The following is a 19,529-nucleotide window of genomic DNA, read 5'->3' as shown; positions in this document are numbered from 1 at the left end:
TAGGTCCTCCTGACTCCAGGGCTGGTACTGCACCACCTAGCTGCCCCATCTAGCTTTTATTCAAACTAACCTATTTGCTGTCTCTGTAAAAGACCAAGATCTATTTCCTGCCTTTGTGCTTTCCCTCCCTTCCCCTAGCCATTTGTTCTTTTTTTTTTTTTTTGCAAGGCAATTAAGTGTTTGAGGCCAGATTTCAACTCAGGTAACTCCTTAGGGCTAGTGCTCTATCCACTGCACCACCCAGCCACCCCAAGCCATTCATTCTTAAAATGTTTCTCTGTCCACTTAACCTCATTGCCATGCAAAAAAGAAAAAGAAAAAAAAAGAAAATCTTTCTCTGTCTCTTTCTATCTCTCTCTGTCTCTGTCTCAGTCTCTCTCTCCATGATTTCCTTGTAATTTCTTGAAATTTCATCTCAAATGTCACTGCCCATAAACAGATTACCCAAATTCACCTCATATTACCCCCCACAATAGTTATTGATGCTCGCCCCTCGTTCTATAATTACTTTGTCTTTACTTTGTGTATGTTTTGCCTTATGTATTGTGGACAAGAAGACCAGATCTCAAGTCATGCCTCCAAAGCATCCAATGAAAAGCTGTTCAACTTCTCAGTATTCTAACTACTTTTCTCAGACTCTAAATTGTAGAGGAGATACTGATGTGCATTGCTAGAAGAAATTTCCTAATCTGGGAGTTCCTTGTACTAAAAAAAACAAAACCCAACAGAGATATGGTTCTCCCTATTCTAGCTGTGTACATTATGAATACAAAAGAATGTGAAGTACTGAAATGTAGAGAATATTTATTTTTTTCTTGGTATCCTCAGTGAATAGCACAGCGCCTAATTAATGGTAAATTCTTTAAAATGCTTGATAATTTGAATCTTTGTATCCCTACTAACCAATATGCAATTCAACAACATTTATTTTGTTTGCTTTGTGCAAGGTTCTGAGAATATAAATACAAAAAAAAAAGTTTCTGCTCTCTAGAATTTATACTATCCTGGATATATACTACAAATACACACAGTAGATGTCTAATAAACATTCCCTAATTTTTTGAGGGTTTGTTAAGGGGTGGAGAGTAGCAGCACCACTTATAGAAGAGGCTATGGAAAACTGGGAACTAACTTTCTAGCAAAGAAGTATCTGTATTTCAAGACTTTTATCTTGTCCAGTGCTGGAAGAATGGGCAGATCTGCTTGAGTGCTAAATAAAAAGGAAGGTGTAAAGGACCTATAATATGAATAAACATGAGGACTCCATTCCTAGCTCTGGTGTTAACTCTTTTCAAAATTTTTTCCTACTGATTTTGGGATTGCAGGTGAGTGGGGTGCTGTGAATATTTCTATGGTTAGAAGCTATTTATTATAGGTCCATCCATGATTCTGGCTAACTAGAGGAGAGACTACCAAAGGAAAGTAAAATTGTTGGCAGGAGTTGGGAGAGATGGGGGAAGGGAGGGGGAGGCAAGAGAGATGAGTAGGGCAAAGAAGGGAATCTAATAGGAAATGTGGAGATAGGAGAGAGAGAGAGCCAAAGATTATAAATAAAAGAGGCATGGGAAATAGGGACAGGGAGGACCCAAGAAAGGGGAAGTAAGCCCCCCCCCCACTGTTTATCCAACTTCCAACCCTGGGGGATGATGAGGATTAGAAGGCTAGCTTTGCCCAGTTGGTGCCAGCCATCTAAGCTGAGGCAGTGTCTCCGCTATGGGAACTCTGAGCAAATACGACCTGATCCCCAAATAAAGGGACAATTAGCTGCGCCATCTCGGGTAACAAATCTGCTAACAGGGCAACAAGCCCCTAGACGCCTGAGGGCTCCATGTTTGCAGAGCGGCTGAAAGGGAACAAATCAGGGGATTAAAATCGGGCAAGATCCACACGATGGTACTCACAGTTCCGTCTGCTCCAAATCTTTTTGTCCAACCTCTCTCCCCACCCCTTCCTATCCTCATCTTGAAAGCAATGACTACTAAGGGTAAGTCTACTTGGTTAAAAAAGAACTGAGCTGTGAGTCAAGACTCCTTAATTCTAATCCTGGTTCACTTATTGATTTGATGACTGTCTTGTGCCCTTAGCCAGTTTGGGGAAAAGCCTTTACCTTTTAATAGACAAAGCAATGCAGGACCTATTATGTCACTGAGGATAAAGTACCAGATGTGATACTTCTGTCTTAATTTCTGTGGTCATAACTCTATGCAGAACCAAGATTAAGGGATATGCAGAGGAGGCAACTTCTAGAGCACAAAATACAGGGGGTTGTTCAAGGAAGAAATACTATTTAGTGTTACATACACAGTTCATCATCCAAAAATGATGGAGAAAATGGGGAGATGGCAATTGCAACTCATTTTTGAGGTGACTGAGCAGTGAAGCTAAAATAATTATCAAGAATTTTTACTATTCCAATATTAATTCCACTGCTATTCCAAAAAACTGAGCCTGTACAAATTCTACTTTTTTCCAGGGCAATGGAGTTGTGACTTGCCCAAGGTCACACAGGTAGGCGATTATTAAGTGTCTGAGGTGGTATTTGAACTCAGGTACTCCAGGGCGGGTGCTCTATCCACTGCACTAGCTGCCCCACAAATTCTACTTTGACTCATACTTTGTCACAACTATATTTGTATATAATTATTATGATGCTGTTAAGTTGCTACTGTTATACCTATATATTGAAATAAATGATTCTATTAAAAGGTAAAGTTTTGTTTCTATTTTCATCTTCACACTAGTTAAGCAATGAACACACTTGAAATCCAGATATCTTGTGACCTTTATCTTGATTCAAACAGCATATGCCCAACCTCTACCCAAAACCCAAGTTGTATTAATTCTACTACACTGAGAACCTGGAAGGAAGGTCATTGCAGACAGTCCTTAGCAAATATGTGGTGCTGAATGGACAGCTCCTGGGTGAACTCTTGTTCATCCCAAGACTCAATTATTTCCCCTTCATAAAATTAATTATCTTCTTTCCTTGCCTTCTGTACTCCACAGTTCATCGAGAAAGATGCTAAAGAGGTGAAGGGCTAAGATGAAGAGATTGTCTCTTCAGTGTGCCCTAGTCTTAGAGGTTTAAAGAATGAGAAGGGTCCCAAGAGCCCAGCACACAAGCCCCTTTAAAAATATGTAGGGTTTGTTCAAGAGTATATTGCCTAAATTATTCTGAGAACTAACTTATTCTAAGACATGATGTCATAGATGCTTTGTAGGTCCCTTCACGAGGGATTCTTTTCTCCCCAAACAGGAAGAGTTATTTGGGTTACTATAATCTTAAAATTCATGGGAATATACAGAACACTTTAATGATACTTGATATAAGAAAATTTGAGTTTGCTGAGTCTAGGGATCTTTCCTGGTTAATCTTTTCTGTTTTGTAGGAGGAAACTAGACTTTCATTGTGAATCAATTCAATTCTTTCCCTAGACTTGCTCCCAGGGAATAGAAGTAAGGGATATGGGTAGACAATAGAAGTTCATATGGTGGGGGCAGCTAGGTGGCACAGTGGATAGAGCACCGGCCCTGGAGTCAGGAGTACCTGAGTTGGAATCCGACCTAAGACACTTAATAATTACCTAGCTGTGTGGCCTTGGACAAGCCATTTAACCCCATTACCTTGCAAAAAAAAAAACTAAAAAAAATAGTTTATATGGTGGAAAGAATCTTAGAAAAGTAGGAGATGGGTTTGTCTTCATATTCTTTCCATCTCTAAAAGACATAAGTATGAGATTTCTTCACTGAAGTATGACCTCAATAGTAGATGAACAAATTTGTAGGTACTCTGCATCAATCCCAATTCTGTTTTTGTAATTGGATAAGGTTTGAGAATTCCTTACACTGAAGCAGAACAGAAATTTAGCTAAAATTTGTACTCAGTTGCCCAGAAAAGTTAAGTGACTTACTCATAGTTTCAGGGCAAATGGGCATCAGAGACTAGAACTGATCCCTAGTTTTCCTGGCTTTAATGCCAAGTTGCAATGGCATAATACATAGGATATCACTGCAATTAGGTCTTTTGAAACAGTGATGCTCTTTTTAAAGATACAAGGAGGTTTCCTCTTTCTGTTTTCTGGCTGATTCATTCCCTTTCTCTTTAAAGGTATAAAAGCAATTTAATGAGATATCTTAGTACAGATTGATGTATAATATATGCAAATGACCTGCATTTTACTGCCTATTCTTTTCATTATCACTCCTGGACTGAGATCATCTATCTGAACTCCAGAGCAGTCAAGAACCCCCAGTGGCCAGCTGTGCCTCTCTTAGATAGACCAACATTACATTTGACCAAGGGACTCTGATAGGGTGAAGACTGGCTCTATGGGGAGGGGGAGGGCACAAATATAGAATGCTCACTTCCATTCCGCACTTAAGCTACCCCTCCTCTTGTCACACACACACACACACACACACACACACACACACATTCATACACAGCACACAAGATATATAGGGAGATCTGGCCTTTGGTCATAAGCACATGTAAATGATTTGAAATAGGGATTTCTTAATTTGCCTTTCCTGTGAATCTGAAGAAGACACTTACTTAGCTCTTCACTTCACTTCAGTTTTCCATAAGGAGAGGTGCAAAAGACTGGGAAGGAAGAGATTAATGGACTAGTTTATGGGCCAGGAAAGGGGGCAGAAGGCCTAGGATGAGAAATAGGCTTCTGAGGAGCCAGGGAGAGATCCTATATCTTTGAGTTTCTTACTTGGTCTGACCTTTGGGGAGGCAAATAAAGGAGACAGGGTAAAGTGTGAATTCTATTCTCTCTGCGTTGGGATCTGAGGGGACGAGGTTCTCTAAGATCGGATGTCTTCGATTCCAGAGCCTATCTTAAAGCAGCCCTCTCCCAAATAGAGGCAGTTGCGTGGAGGGGAGGGGTAAAGGGCGGCGGGAGGCGGATTAATCCCTTAATTACGCGGTGGTCGGCCCTGGCACCTGCTTTCAGCCCGCCCAGTCCCCTAGGGACTTGCCTGAACTGGGGAGGGGGAATAGAGAGGAGGAGAAGGAGGGGACGGGACGGAGCGGACGCGCGGGAAGGAAAGCAATACTGGGGACTAAGGCTGGGACAACTCACTGAGGCTGTGGAGGGGTGCGCAACTCTCGGATCTAGGGGCTCGGACCAGGGGGCTGGGACCCGAGCCCCCAACCTAGTCCCAGTCCCCGCCATGCTACGTTACCTTCTAAAGACGCTGTTGCAGATGAACCTGTTTGCGGACTCCTTGGCTGGGGATATCTCCAACTCAAGCGAGCTGCTCTTCGGTTTCAACTCCTCTTTGGTGGCGCTCAACCACAGCCTCCTTCCCCCCGGGGATCCCCTTCTCAACGGTGAGACCGCCCAGCTTGGGGGATTCCACTTATGCGGGAGTGTGCCCTCTTAAAAGGAAAGGCAAACTGCTCTGGGGACAGGAATTTCTGTTTGGGAAGTCCGGGGCTAAGAATTTCCTTACTTCATTTTCCCTTCCCAGTCATCTTAAAGCAAAAAAGTTTTGGGACCTGGATGTCTGTCAGTAGCGGGACAGCGGTTAGAAGGGTTGTTCAGGAATTGTTGGGAATGAGATTAGGGGGTGAAGGGCTGTTGACTACAGCGTCACGGATGGTCGTGGTGGTGGTGGACTCTAAAGTGAAGAAGGGGCTAGGGCTAAGGAACTACGGAAAGTAAAAGGTGAGAGGTGGGACAAAGACTCTGCCCCAGACCCTAAGAAGTGCACTGACTTCAGTCTGACCCAAATAATGCCAATAATTATGAGGCTCAGATATTGAGATTAATCTGGCTTTGGAGTTTCTCTGAGCTCGGAGCTGGACAGGGTGAGCCGCAGGAAGCGTTGAGCTGAACATTTTGGGGGAACTCCGAAGTCCTATTCTCACTAATGTGGGATAACACAGCCTCCGGCTCCAGTAGAACTGAAACGTGCTGGAGTCTGAGTCATTACTGCTAATTACAGTGATTAATAAATGACTGCGACAACCCGAAGCCCCCAGAGCGCAGCTGGAAGCCTGTGGAAGCTGTTCATTACGTACCTAGGGGAGATAGATGACTAAAATCTGCCTCCTATAGACCAAGTCCCGCACTTCAGCTGTCATTTTTCTTAGGGTGTTCTCTTTATGTTTCCCCCACTCTTCTCCCACTTTGTCGTACCTCAAAAAAAAGTCTCTTTTCAGAAAGTTTTCATTAACCTCTCTGGTCACTCTCATCAGAAGATACTATGCTGGCGTTAGCCCATGGGGGGAGGGGGTAGAAGCCCAGAGAAGAAAATAGAAAATGAACTCTGGCACAGTAATATAATGGAAAGAGTACTGTATCTGGAATCAGAAAATCAGGATTTGAGACTCTGGTCTGCAAAATTTGTGTAAGCTTGGATAAGTTATTTCACCTCCCCGGGTCTCAGCTTCCTTATCTGTTAATAGAGTGGGTTGGACTAAGATTTTCTCTGAGATCCTTTCCAGATCTAGATATTATGATCTTAAATTGGAAAGCTCCAAAGGAAAGGAAGTATTGTACTCTGATTACTAAGCTAAGAGCCCCCAGGCTCCATTAACATGCCCATCAGCTATTCATTAGTCTGATGTGTAGAAGCTTCTCTTGGGACTAGAAATGACAAGGAGAGGAATTTTAGGGACCAGTGTCCCGCAGCTGTTGTACGAAGGAATTAAGGGGAAGGGGACAAGTCCATAGGATTGGGGAGGGGTTCCAGGTGGTTCTGAGAACCGTTCTCTCCCCAAATTCCTGTCGCCGTTTCTCGGGGGACATGTCTTGGAGTTCCCTCAATGACAGACCCCTCCCTTCCCCTCACCATAGCACTAAATGACTACAAAGAGTTTGCTCTCTATCTGCCTCTCCAAGGAGGATGCCTGAACATGATTTAGAAGGAAAACCGGGGTTAGGAGGAGATTGTCATATAGAGACAGAATTGGGGGGGGGGGGGAGGAAATTTCATTCGAAAAGCCCGGGGTATGTTAGGGCAATGAAGTTTAAAAAAAATTTTTTTTAATATTTGAGAAGCAGCATGGCATAGGAGATAGAGAACCGACCTGGAAGACTTCGAATTCTGTCTCCGACATATACTAGCCAAGTCACAGGATCTCTCTGTACTCTTTAACAACTTCCTAAACTGAAATTACCTTGCAGAGTCTACCTTGGTAAGGGGAAATATTTTTTTAACTTAAAGATTTTATTTATTTTGAGTTTTACAATTTTCCCCCTAATCTTACTTCCCCCCCCCCCCACAGAAGGCAATTTGCCAGTCTTTACATTATTTCCATGGTATTCATTGATCCAAATTGAATGTGATGAGAGAGAAATCATATCCTTAACGTAAGGGGGGAATATTAATTCAAAATATTTCAATGACAGTAAAATCAGAAATTCTATCCATCATACTTATTTAAATCAAAGGAGTAATTTAAAATCTCCCTCCTCTCCCCCATACATACATGCTTCTCATCCAAGGGATCAAGAGTGGCAATAAAGGAACCTGGGTCCAGCTCGGTCTCCATTCAAACTTTCTAAGGGAGAATAAAATAAAACTGAATTTCAAAGAGAAGCCAGAGCCGAAGGGCACTCAGAAAGGGATCCAGGTTGCCTACTCAAAGGATATTCTTGGCATCCTTCCGGTCGCAACCTGGTCCCTGTGATTCTTTTGCATATGGTTGTAGCGGCACCTAGTGACCTAGATTGTGATGACTCCTACTCCACGAACCCCACCCCCCTTCCTCTCCTCCCCCATCACACATTTCATCTTTCTTTCCTTTGCCCCTACCCCGGGAAGCCTCAGGACTCGAAAACTAGGTCTACCTTTGTCTTCTCCAGTGATAACAGGAAACTAGAGGTCTTAGGGCTGGCCGGGGACCAGGAAGGGAGGAGGCCCATGTGTGACCACGTTCCAGTTCTTGACCTGCTTGTGATTCTCAAGCTGGTCCTTTCTCAGCTCCTTGCCTCAAGCTTCCCTCGGAATATCTCCTTTTTAGAACCAACCGGAGTTGTCCCAGATCCGGCAGCACCCAAGCTAGGGAGGGAGAGGGCTCTGGCGATGTGGATGGCCCTCTGACCAGCCGGAATCTGCCCTGTGGGAAAGGAGGTGGACGAAGCAACCCTCCATGCCGCCCGCCTGCCTCAGTTTACCCCCGTTGGTCAGGCCTCCCACCTCTGCTCTTTCAGGGTCTCGAGCCGGGCCGGAGGACGCGGTGCCACGCATCGTGGAACAGCCGCCGGATCTGCTGGTCTCCCGAGGCGAGCCTGCCACGCTGCCCTGCCGAGCCGAGGGCAGGCCCCGCCCGGACATCGAGTGGTACAAGGACGGGGCGCGCGTGGCCACGGCCCGAGAGGACCCGCGGGCACACCGCCTGCTGCTGCCCAGCGGCGCCCTCTTCTTCCCTCGAATCGTGCACGGGCGCCGGGCCCGGCCCGATGAGGGCGTCTACACCTGCGTGGCTCGCAACTACCTCGGGGTAGCGGCCAGTCGGAACGCCTCCCTGGAGGTAGCAGGTAAGTGGCAGGATTTGAACTGCGCCCCACGGAGTCTTCGGGGTGAGCGTCTGAGCTACAGCCCCAGTAGGCCCAGTTACTTGATTGGTGGGACCCTGGAACTTTACAGACCCTTCTTAGGTCGGCTCCCATTCTCTGCATTACTTAATTTTACAAACTTCGTCCTTCTCCATGAAGTGGCACCCACCCCCACCCCAGTGTAATCCAGATAACCTAACCTGAAACATCGGAACTCCCCTTGCTTGGTCCTCACTTATTTCCTGGACCCTATCTAACTTTTTTTTTTTACATTCTTTTGTCATCTCCTCACCTCTTCAGTCCTGAGGGATGACTTCCGGCAACCCCCAGTGGATGTGGTGGTGGCAGTGGGAGAACCAGCAGTTCTGGAATGTGTACCCCCCAAGGGCCACCCAGAACCCTCAGTGTCCTGGAAGAAGAATAATCTTCGACTCAAAGAGCAGGAAGGACGAATCACAGTGAGAAACTGGAGTTATGGGAGGGAGAGGGAATATAACCACAGTATAAGGGTCTTAAATCATAACATTTTAGTGCCCGAAGAACTTAAGAGGTGAACTAATCCAGAACTACACATTTGACTGAGTAGGAAACTGAGGACCTTTGAGGGGAAATGACAGAGTTAGGACCAGAACCCAGATCTCCTGACTCATACTATAATACTTTTTAATCAATGGAATTTAGTCAGAAGTCAATATTAAACATCTGTTTTAAGAATTGCCCCCTCTGGACTAAAGAACTGATCGTCTACTAGATGACAACATTTTAAATACAAGAGAAATAGAATGTAAAGTATATCAAAAACTGTACATAATTTACTAATGGAAAGGGTTAAATAGACATTAATATCACTGGAAAAAAAGAACAAGAAGATAATGAAGAGAAGGGAGGAAAGAAAGAAGGACAGGGATTGAGGGAAGTAAGAAATTGGGAAGATAAAGTGGATTCTGGTTGTCCTGAGAACCAATAGGTGGTTTTAGAGTCATATATGGGCAAAAGATATGACTAGGCAGAAGAGAACTGGAGCACAATAGGGAACTATTAAATCCAAAGAAGTTGAGCTGTCCCCACATTCTGCAGATTCGAGGTGGGAAGTTGATGATGTCACACACACTCAAGAGTGATGCTGGGATGTATGTATGTGTGGCCTCCAATGTGGCAGGAGAACGTGACAGTGGGGCAGCTGAACTTGTGGTTTTGGGTAAGTACAGGAGTTCTTAAAGATGCAGAAGGGGGACTGAGGGTCCATGGAGACATCTCTGTAACTTCATACCCATTTCTCTCTGGCAGAGCGCCCCTCCTTCCTGCGCAGACCTGTGAACCAAGTGGTCCTGGCTGATGCCCCTGCTGACTTCCCATGTGAGGTGCAGGGGGATCCTCCACCACACCTGCGTTGGCGCAAGGAGGAGGGGGAATTGCCCATAGGCAGGTGAGAAGTCCTCTTCTTACTCAACAGGACCCCCAAACATCAAAAGCGCTTCTCTTACCATTCCTCCAGGGAACTGGATTGCAGTCCCACTCACCCCTGTTTCAGTATTTGGACTTCTGGAATCCATGTCTATTTTCCTATTCACCCCATCTATGGTATCCACCTTCCCCAATCTGTTTCTGTGGGCTTCAAGTCTGTGACTTGTCTGGGTATCTAACCTTGGGAAGGTCACAGGTTACTCAGTGCAGAGTTTCAAGGTTGGGGAGGAAAAAGCATATCTGTGACCAATCCATCCCTGGTGGGTGGGGAGTGAAACAGGTATGAGATCAGGAGTGACTACAGTCTTCGGATCGGGAGAGTGAGTGCAGAAGATGAGGGAACTTATACCTGTGTGGCTGAGAACAGTGTGGGCAGAGCTGAGGCCTCAGGCTCCCTCAGTGTCCATGGTAAGAATCCAACTTGAGGGTGGAGGGAGGGACAGGAAGGGATGGAATATGGAATCTTTAAACAGGAGTAGGAGGTAGCAAGAGGAAAACAATGAAGAAACTAGGTAATAAGAGAGGCATGAAATCAATAGAAATTTAGTTGGAGGATTGAGGACTTATTTCATGAAATGGGAGGAGACACTGACCAAAGTCAAAAAATTCTTGAGGGAGGGAAAGAATAAACACTGAATGAAAGTGGGAGAGGAAAAAAGGATAGGCTACTCACTAGCCAAGTTTGGTCTTTTCCCCACCCCATCATGTCTTATTGACTTAGCATCTCCTCTTGGGGCTAGACCTATCCCCTTACCCCTGTTCTCCTTTCTTTCCCCTCTTCTAGTTCCACCCCAGCTGGTGACACAGCCACAGGACCAGTTAGCAGCTCCTGGAGATACTGTGACTTTCCAATGTGAGACCAAGGGGAATCCTCCACCTGCTATCTTCTGGCAGAAGGAAGGTAGTCAGGTAGGTATCCAGGGTTTTGCTGGCAAAAGTTAGACAACTACCTTTCTACATGATTAAGTTTAATTTGTATTAATAACATTTTCTCTATCACTTTATTAAGTCTAGACTCTTAACAATCGACTAAACAATAAATCAAGACCTAATTTGAAGTGTTTGCTTATTTATGAGGTATAAATTATCTCATTAAATTTTAACAATTGGTACTTTTAACCATACACTTATGTCCATTCCTAGGGTATACATTTCCTTTCCCACAAATGTTTTCTTAAATCTTAGGACACTTGTTAAACTTGCCCCAAGTTTCTACCTTATCAAGTCTTCTCTCTAGGCTAGAGCATTCTACTTCTCTCCGGTATCCAGTTTTAATCTAACTCATTTACTTGTTCTTCTCCCTGTTTCCACATATTAGACAACTCAATAATTCTTACTTATTACCCTAAGTTAACAAAGTAGTGACCCTGATATTGGTGTACTTTTCCTACTGTTTGGTCTCTGGTCTTCTGTCTCATATATCACTCTTGTTCATTTAACCAGACACATTTTAAATCTGGAAAGCAAAGGGTCTCCCAACTGGGTTCTTTCCTTGATTCTATTCATCAGCTTAAAACTGTTCTGTCTTTCCCTAGAATTTCATTGATTTTGAAAATGGTGGGGAAGTAGAGTTGAGGGCTCCCAAAAGAATAAAGCTCTTCCTTTTTCTCCTCCCTTGGGTTCTCAGATTCCTGAGATTCCTGATTGAATCAGTTGTAGATCCCAAAAAGAATAGAGCTCTCTCCCTTTCTCTCCTCCCTTGAGTTCTCAGACTCCTGAGATTCCTGGTTCTATCTGTCTCCAGATTCTGCTCTTCCCTAGTCAGTCCTCCCAGTCTACAGGGAGATTCACTGTCTCCCCAAGTGGCCAACTCAACATCACTGAAGTGCAAAGTGTGGATGCTGGTTACTACGTGTGCCAGGCAGTCAGTGTTGCTGGCAGCATTCTGGCTAGGGCTTCATTGGTGGTGAAAGATGGTGAGCATACAATGGGGCACATACAACTGGAAGGAAGCAATGGTTTAAAGAGAGTGGCTTGTTTGTATTCTATACAATGTGGATGAGGTATGGGTGGTTTCTAGAAAAGATCCTCAAAGCTTGGGAACTGAGAAAAGAATCTAATGAGGATAAAGTTGTGGAACTGAGCTAATAGTACCAAATGAGGGCAACCCTTCTGCTTTTCATATGGCTTAGGGAAATAAAGGTAAGAAGGTTGTAAATTGAATCCAGAGACCTTCTTCTGAGCATTTCCTCCTTTAGTTTCCCTGGATGACTTTCCTCCCATAATCCTCCATGGGCCATTGAATCAGACTCTGGCATCAGGATCCTCTGTGTTGTTGCCATGCAAAGTGACTGGAAACCCTCAGCCCAATGTTCAGTGGTTGAAGGATGGGCAGGGGCTGGACAGTGGAGATTTGAGATTTAATCTATTGGCTAATGGCACTTTACATATCACCAACTTACAGGTGAGTCAAATCAACCCAGTGGAGACCCAGAAAGACTCCTCAGAGTTCCTTCTTCTAACATTCTCAACTCAATGTCAATCTGCTGGGTCTCTAATCCCTACCTGATTTCAGACTTCTCTTGAAATTTGTACAATATTTCTCCTCTTCCTCTGCATTCTCACCTCCTTTGCCCTCCTAATTCCCATTTAGTTTAGTTGTTCATAATCTCATCTTTTTTCAGGAGGGTGATTTAGGGATCTACAGTTGTGTGGCCAAGAGTTCCAAAGGACAGGCCATATGGAATGGCTGGCTAAGGGTACAAGGTGAGATATTCCTTTTCCCAATCCATTTTTTTAATTTGTCTTTATCTAAGACCTTGTACTACATTAGTAACTTCCTCCCAATATCCCAGGACAGACTTCATCTTCCATACATTCAATTTATAGCTTTTAAGAAGGAAAACAGGAAGCTTAGCAAAGTGCCTGCCCATAGTAGGTATTTTAAAATATTTCTTGAATTGAAGAAGTCAAGTTGATATGTGAGTGGGAAATCATTATGCTCTTATCTTTACTAGCATCAACATTATGTAGTTGGGAAATATATATTATATATTTGGGAAGTGTGATCTCATGGCAGAATATTATTTTCCATAATATTCCTAAAAGTTTAACAAGTTTTTTCATTAATTCATTCTTTCCTACAGATGGTGTGGTGGGGTCCACTGGACTTCCTACTGAGCCCAGTAATCCCCCTGGATCTCCCTCTAAGCCAGTGGTTACTGAAGTCACCAAAAACAGCATCACTCTAACCTGGAAACCTAGTCCACAGGCTGGAGGATCACCAGTTACTTCTTATGTAATAGAGGCCTTCAGGTGAGGGTTTAAGGAGGTGAGAAGGTAGGGTTTAAAGAGGTGAGAAGGTAAGGCAGTTGACAGATTTTGGGTTGTGGACCCTATACAGGGCCTTCTGTTCTTGAGATGTTCCCTATTGTAGAAAAAGGGCTCTCCAGGTTCCTCTTTGGTTGGGGATGAAATGGGTACATAAAAGTCTTGGAGCAGAGTGGAATCACCGAAGTCCTGTCAATCTGGATGGGTGTTCTTCCCTTAGTCAACCTTCTCCATTGCAGCCAGGCATCTGGTAACACTTGGCGGACAGTAGCAGACGGTGTCCAGCTAGAGACACATACCATCACTGGTTTGCAGCCCAATACCATCTACCTATTTCTAGTTCGAGCAGCAGGGACTTGGGGTCTTAGTGAACCCAGTCCTGTCTCTGAGCCTGTTCAGACTCAGGGTGAGTAAAGATCACAACTTTTCATATTTGGAAATGGGTAGGAGATCCAAATCCACACCGGTTTCCATATCCGCTCATTGTTGCATACATCCCTGGATCCAAGTAAAAGGGAAAAATCCTTCTTAATGAATCCCAAATCCCCCTGCCCCCTTCTATGTCACATACCCCGAGATGTTGGGTGGAAGATGTCAGGATCCATCCCCATAAGTTGCTCTGCTGTCCTACTCTCATTGAGTCCTAGGCTATGTCCTAGAGAACTGACTTGAGGGAGAGTCAGAGGAGTAGCAAGAATTATAGCCAGTCTCCTCTTTTTCTCCTGTGATCCCTGCTGAGGGGACTCTCTAATTAGCAGACAGTGGCCCTTCCAGGCCAGTTGAGGACCCATGGCAAGGACAGCGAGATCTGGCTGATGTGGTTGTTCAACTGCAGGAGCCCCTATTCCTGAGTCCCACATCCTTGCAGGTGTCTTGGACTGTGAGTAAGGTGACACATTGGAAGGGTGGGGAACCAGGCAGCAGTTGGGATTTAATAAAAGGAGGCAAAGCCCAAAGGATTGGGTTGCTGCAGCCACCAGTGCTGGCGTGGGCATGGCCAGCCTTCCTGTGCTTCATTGGGTAGTACAGGCTGGTCTGGCCCTTGGAAGGGTTGAGGTTTTCAGAGGCTGCTCTTCTTCCTCTCCATTACTTCTTATCCACTCTAGCATGCCTCTTTCTCCAGGTGGATGGCCAGTCTCAGTTGGTGTGGGGCTTCCGAGTGTTGTGGAGGGCAGTAGGCTCAAGTAGTTGGACAGTTCTGGATATAGGCTCCTCAGGCCAGCGGAGTGCTGTGCTGAGAGAGCTTCCAGCAGGTGGTGTACAGATCCAAATCAAGGTGCAACCCTACAGCAGAGATGGACCAGGACCTGACAGCACTATTCTAACCAGGAGTACCCCTGAGGAGGGTGAGAAGGGACATGAAGGTGGGGGAGGGGACAGGGAATTAAGGAGGAATATGCAAGAGGAATTCAGGGTACAAGGGAGAAGGAGAGCTGAGGAGAGTGAAATCTGAAGGGTAAATCCATTGTCAGCCAAATCATGGGGAGATGTGGCTGGGGAAACCATTCCTTGGCTCCCAAGTTTGTTTTTACAATGGTATTGGGGGAAAGAGATCAAGACATTGAGAACATTCCATGACTGTCTGTGTCCTTTTCTACTATGCCCCCACCTTGGCCCAGCCCCCAGTGGGCCCCCCCAGGCAGTGACAGTGACCCTGGGGGGTGATGGCAACAACAGCAGCATCACTGTTTCCTGGGAACCTCCTATCCCCACCCAACAAAATGGAATCATTCAGCAATATCAGGTATAATGCGTGTGTGTGTGTGTGTGTGTGTGTGTGTGTGTGTGTGTGTGTGTGTGTGTGTGTGTGTGATTTAGGGGAAATAAAAGAAAGAAGCACAGCAAGATTGATAAAGAGGAATGATGAGGGGGCGGCTAGGTGGCAGTGGATAAAGCAATGGCCTTGGAGTCAGGAGTACCTGGGTTCAAATCCGGTCTCAGACATTTAATAATTACCTAGCTGTGTGGCCTTGGGCAAGCCACTTAACCCCATTTGCCTTACAAAAAAAAAAAACCTAAAAAAAAGAGGAATGATGAGCTTAAGGAAGAGGGTGTATTTGGAGGTCTGGACTTTGGGTGGGACTCAGGTTATCTTGTCTATCTCAGTTGCAAATTCTGCATTCAACATCCTCAAAAAGTAATCATCCAGCTTCTGAGTGAGCACCTCCAATGATGGGGCATCCTCCCTGCATCCCAAGGGAGTCCATTCCACTTTTGTACGATTCTAAATTGTTAGGAAGTTTTCCTTATATGGAGCTGAAATCTGCCTCTCTGTAATTTCCACTCATTGTTTCTTGTTCTAATCTCTGGGGCCAAGCAAAACAATTCTAATCCATCCCTCTTCCACATGACTGCCTTTCAAATTCTTCAGAAATGATGCCCCTCCCTCTTCCAGGCCCATGTCTTCTACAATTCAATGTACCTAGTTCCTTCTGAGATCTTCTCAGATGTCACAGTTTCAAGTCTCCTCTACAGTTTTGGTTATGCTCCTGCTTGTCAGTGTTTCTTTTAAAATATAGCTGTCAGAACTAAACAGAATTTGCTCTCTGAGCAGGGCAAAGTACATGTGTTCCCTCATTGCCTTCTCCCGGGACATTATGCTTCCAGAATCTTGAGAGCCGGAGGTGTAGGAGGTAAAAGCTGACCCCATCCTGCCGAATCATGCCTCAGTTTCCAAGGATGAGCAGTGTCCCAGACTCTGTTCTCTCCCCAACCCCACCTATTATGGTTTTTCTAGATTTGGTGCCTGGGCAATGAGAGTCGCTTCCACCTGAACCAATCTGCTGCAGGCTGGGCCCGGTCTGCAGTGGTGCGGGGTCTACTCCCAGGCCTCCTCTACAGAACTCAGGTTGCTGCAGCCACCAGTGCTGGCGTGGGCGTGGCCAGCCTTCCCATACTGGTACAACTCCGTAAGTGACAGAAAGGGGGTCCCTGGGCTGGCATACTGGTTGGGAGATGGGATACCTGGGGGATGTACTAGAAGGCATCAGGTAACCCTGTCTGAGGCTCAGAATTGCCTTTGCCTTTCCATGCTTGGACACCTGCCTGTTCTGCACAGCTCTCCCTCAAGATCGAGAGCCAGGGCCCAGCCTGGAGGTGGGTCCAGGGCTAGCCGAGCGCCTGGCAAAGGTGCTGCGGGAGCCAGCCTTTATTGCCGGCGGTGGAGCAGCCTGTGGGGCACTTCTTCTCGGACTCAGCGCTGCTCTCTATCGGCGCCGGAGACAGCGCAAGGAGCTCAGCCACTATAATGGTGAGCCAGGCACCTGATGGAGGAGAGGGTGGTAGGGGTCCAAAGGAAGAAAAGAGGTCTGCAGGTTGGGATGAGACCTGGGGGTCTATACCACGAAGACTGAGGAAGTAGGTCTGGAAGGAGAAGGGAAAATTGAGGACTCACCCAAGGCTAAGGGATTCCGGGATTCTCATAGATGAAGTGAGGTGAAGTTAGGGAATGAGGGAAAATTTAGTTTTTCTGACCTGTCTTCTGTGTACCCTGTCTTGTCCCTATTCTTCTTTCACTTGTGTCTTTTGGAAGCATCCTTCGCCTACACGCCAGCAGGTAAGGCAGCTCTCCCTAGGTTGGGCTTCAGACCAGAGGTGAAAGTTGGTACTTCACTCAATTTCCCGATCTGTCTTCCCCAGTCTCCTTCCCCCACAATGAAGGCCTCTCCCGAGCCAGCTCCAGGTAATCCCCACAATCATAACCCTGCCAGAACTTTCATTCCTCCCTTCATCTCCTCTTCATATTCCCTTTACCTCAACTCCCCACTACAATTCCCACAGAATCTCTACTTACACTGAATCTTCCTTAGTCCAAACCCACTTTTTCTCAGTTCAAATCAACACTCCTAAAAGATCTTCTTCCAAACTACATTGCCAGTTCTAGTCACCCACCCTCATCCCCCACTACAGTTCCAGTGATCTCTCTTAGGCCTCCCATGGGCCTTGGCCCAGCCCCATACCCTTGGCTAGCAGACTCTTGGCCTCATCCACCACGAAGTCCTACTGCTCAAGAGCCCAGGGGAAGTGGCTGCCCTAGCAATCCTGACCCAGATGACAGATACTACAATGGTAAGGCATAGTACCACCTTTACTTCTCTTTCATCACCAATTGAGACAGATTAGAAAGAATTCTGAATTCCAGAATCTGAATATTCCTTCCTTGGGAGGGAAATATGGAGAAGAAACTTTATTCTTTGCTTGGGCCCTAGATAGAGAGGAGAGGGAAGAAAATATAGCTGAACACACTCATTTTCCCTGTGGTCCTTTCTTTCTAGTTTTTCTTTGTCCCCCTGCCTATCTCCCTGGGTTTTCCTTGTTTCTTCCCCAGAGGCAGGGATTTCTCTCTACCTGGCTCAGACAGCCCTGGGGACCACAGCCCCAGGGGAGGGACCCATCTACAGCACCATTGACCCAGCAGGTGAAGAGCTTCAAACCTTCCATGGGGGCTTCCCCCCTCAGTCCCCTGAGGATCCAGGGGCCTGGACTACCCCATATGCTCCACCAGAATGGAGCCAGGATAACAGTGGTATGCCTTCTCTAAATCCCCAAATTCTAACATTTCCAACTCACCCCAGCCCAAAGATTAGCTATAATTTCTTTCTTTCACTTGACAACCTAAATCTGTCCTAGTCCCATTCTTCTTCCTTCAAGATTCTTCCTGCCACTTTTTAGATCTTCTTTCTACCACCTCCTGCCTTTTTTCTGACTCTGCTCACAACTCTTCCTTCAAACAATACCTCTGTGTGCCCCTTATCCTTCCTCCTCTCAGGCCCCAGGGGGGGGAAATTAAAGATCCTGGGAAAGCCTGTACAGACCCCCTCTCTGAGCTGGCCTGAACCACTGCCTCCACCACCCCCTTCCTGTGAGTTAAACTGCTTGGAGGGAACTGAGGAAGAGCTAGAGGACAGGTAAGACAGTCTCCTGCCCATATGGACAATGGATTAGACTTGTTTTAGTTTGTCCAAAGGACAAAACTAGGAATATTCAGGGGAGCAGAATTTAGAAGAATTGTACTTATATGCCAGACCTGGAAGAGACCCTAAAGAACCTAGTAATTAGAATTGTCCTAAAATTGAAATAAGTTCTTTTGGAGGGCAGATAAGTTGTTTATCCCTGGAAATTTTCAAAGGAATGCTGGTTGACCACTTAAGGATATTGTAGTGAGAATTCCTGATCAGATATGGGGTGGATTGGATGGATCTGAACACCCTTCCAACTCTTCAGTGTTATCATTCAGGGATGCCTAGGGTGAATCAGGGGGCAGAGACATTGGTTGGAATAGGGAGGAGCTAGTAGTAGTAGGAAAGTTGAAGGGACAATGAACAACTTTCCCCTTTCTCCTGTTCTCCTGTTCTCCATGTCCCCAGTTCTGAACCAGATGAGTGGTGTCCACCATTACCTGAGAGAAGCCACCTGGAAGAGTCCAACACAAGTTGCATAGCCTCCCCCTCCCATGGGAATGTTCCCTCTCCCACTCCTTCTTATGGAGATCAATCCACAGCGACCCTTACCCCCTCACCCCCTGAGCCACCTCAGCCTTCTGCTGAAGTCATCTGTATCCACCAGACGCCGAGGTAGGAATCCTTTGAGTCTTGAGGAGATTGGGATTTATGATTGAGTGACAGTTGAGTATGGTTTATATCCCTTCTTTATGGAAGAGTGAATATAAACTAGAAATGCTGATCTACCATGGACTGGGTTTCTGAAGATAGTCTCTGTAGGGTGGCATTTCCCCATGTCCTAACAAATTCTTGTCTTTGCAGGCAAGGTCCAGCTGGAGCAAGTCCTCCTCTCAGCCTATCCCAGCCCAGTTTGAATGGCCTTGAAGGGGGACCTGTTAGTCAGAGTGCTAGCCCAATGGCCCCTCAACACCTCAGCCCCAGTCCTGTCCCTAGTACTACCAGCACCCCAGGTGAATCTACAGTGAACCCAGCCCTTCATGTAATTCTGTTCCTAACCTAACATTCTTCTCTCATCCTCAGTTATATAAAACCCTAACTTCAAGTCCCTTCCCAGAGAACAGTCCTTAACCCCAACTTCTTTCTCTCTTCAACCAAATAGTTAGAGCCAGACTGACACCCAGAGAGATGGCTTCCTCACCCCCAGGACCCCGCGCACAAAGCCGGAAGAAATCCAAAGCTGTTTCTTATAGAAGAGATCGGAGTCCAGGAGGTGAGCAATATCACAGAAGTCAAGATTGGTGGTTTAATATAGGATAGTCAGGAAATGTTGGCTATTATGGTGGTGGGCTACATGATGAGGAAAAGAAGGCTCTAGATT

General features: G+C 45.8%; 1 protein-coding gene across 2 annotated transcripts in view; it reads left to right on the top strand.

Moving 5' to 3' along the window:
- The first annotated feature begins 5,181 nt into the window (after positions 1-5,181).
- Positions 5,182-19,529, top strand: part of ROBO3 (roundabout guidance receptor 3) — a 15,387-nt gene continuing 1,039 nt past the window's right edge. Inside the window, exons 1-25 of one of the 2 annotated variants that reach the window (XM_074216415.1) lie at positions 5,182-5,341; positions 8,172-8,498; positions 8,817-8,974; positions 9,594-9,714; positions 9,804-9,942; positions 10,261-10,388; positions 10,765-10,889; positions 11,725-11,896; positions 12,179-12,384; positions 12,605-12,686; positions 13,067-13,235; positions 13,490-13,656; positions 14,009-14,130; positions 14,374-14,596; positions 14,870-14,994; positions 15,988-16,159; positions 16,309-16,500; positions 16,783-16,806; positions 16,890-16,932; positions 17,179-17,318; positions 17,578-17,775; positions 18,019-18,157; positions 18,617-18,823; positions 19,013-19,161; positions 19,317-19,421. In XM_074216415.1, the coding sequence (XP_074072516.1) occupies positions 5,182-5,341; positions 8,172-8,498; positions 8,817-8,974; positions 9,594-9,714; positions 9,804-9,942; positions 10,261-10,388; positions 10,765-10,889; positions 11,725-11,896; positions 12,179-12,384; positions 12,605-12,686; positions 13,067-13,235; positions 13,490-13,656; positions 14,009-14,130; positions 14,374-14,596; positions 14,870-14,994; positions 15,988-16,159; positions 16,309-16,500; positions 16,783-16,806; positions 16,890-16,932; positions 17,179-17,318; positions 17,578-17,775; positions 18,019-18,157; positions 18,617-18,823; positions 19,013-19,161; positions 19,317-19,421 (3,793 nt within the window). Of the gene's footprint in view, positions 5,342-8,171; positions 8,499-8,816; positions 8,975-9,593; positions 9,715-9,803; positions 9,943-10,260; positions 10,389-10,764; positions 10,890-11,724; positions 11,897-12,178; positions 12,385-12,604; positions 12,687-13,066; positions 13,236-13,489; positions 13,657-14,008; positions 14,131-14,373; positions 14,597-14,869; positions 14,995-15,987; positions 16,160-16,308; positions 16,501-16,782; positions 16,807-16,889; positions 16,933-17,002; positions 17,319-17,577; positions 17,776-18,018; positions 18,158-18,616; positions 18,824-19,012; positions 19,162-19,316; positions 19,422-19,529 lie in introns of those variants that run through there. The other variant, XM_074216416.1, reaches the window with a different exon arrangement.

This window comes from Macrotis lagotis, chromosome 1 (assembly GCF_037893015.1).
Source record: "Macrotis lagotis isolate mMagLag1 chromosome 1, bilby.v1.9.chrom.fasta, whole genome shotgun sequence".
Taxonomy (NCBI): Eukaryota; Metazoa; Chordata; class Mammalia; order Peramelemorphia; family Peramelidae; genus Macrotis; species Macrotis lagotis.
This window is presented reverse-complemented; position numbering and strand designations above follow the sequence as displayed.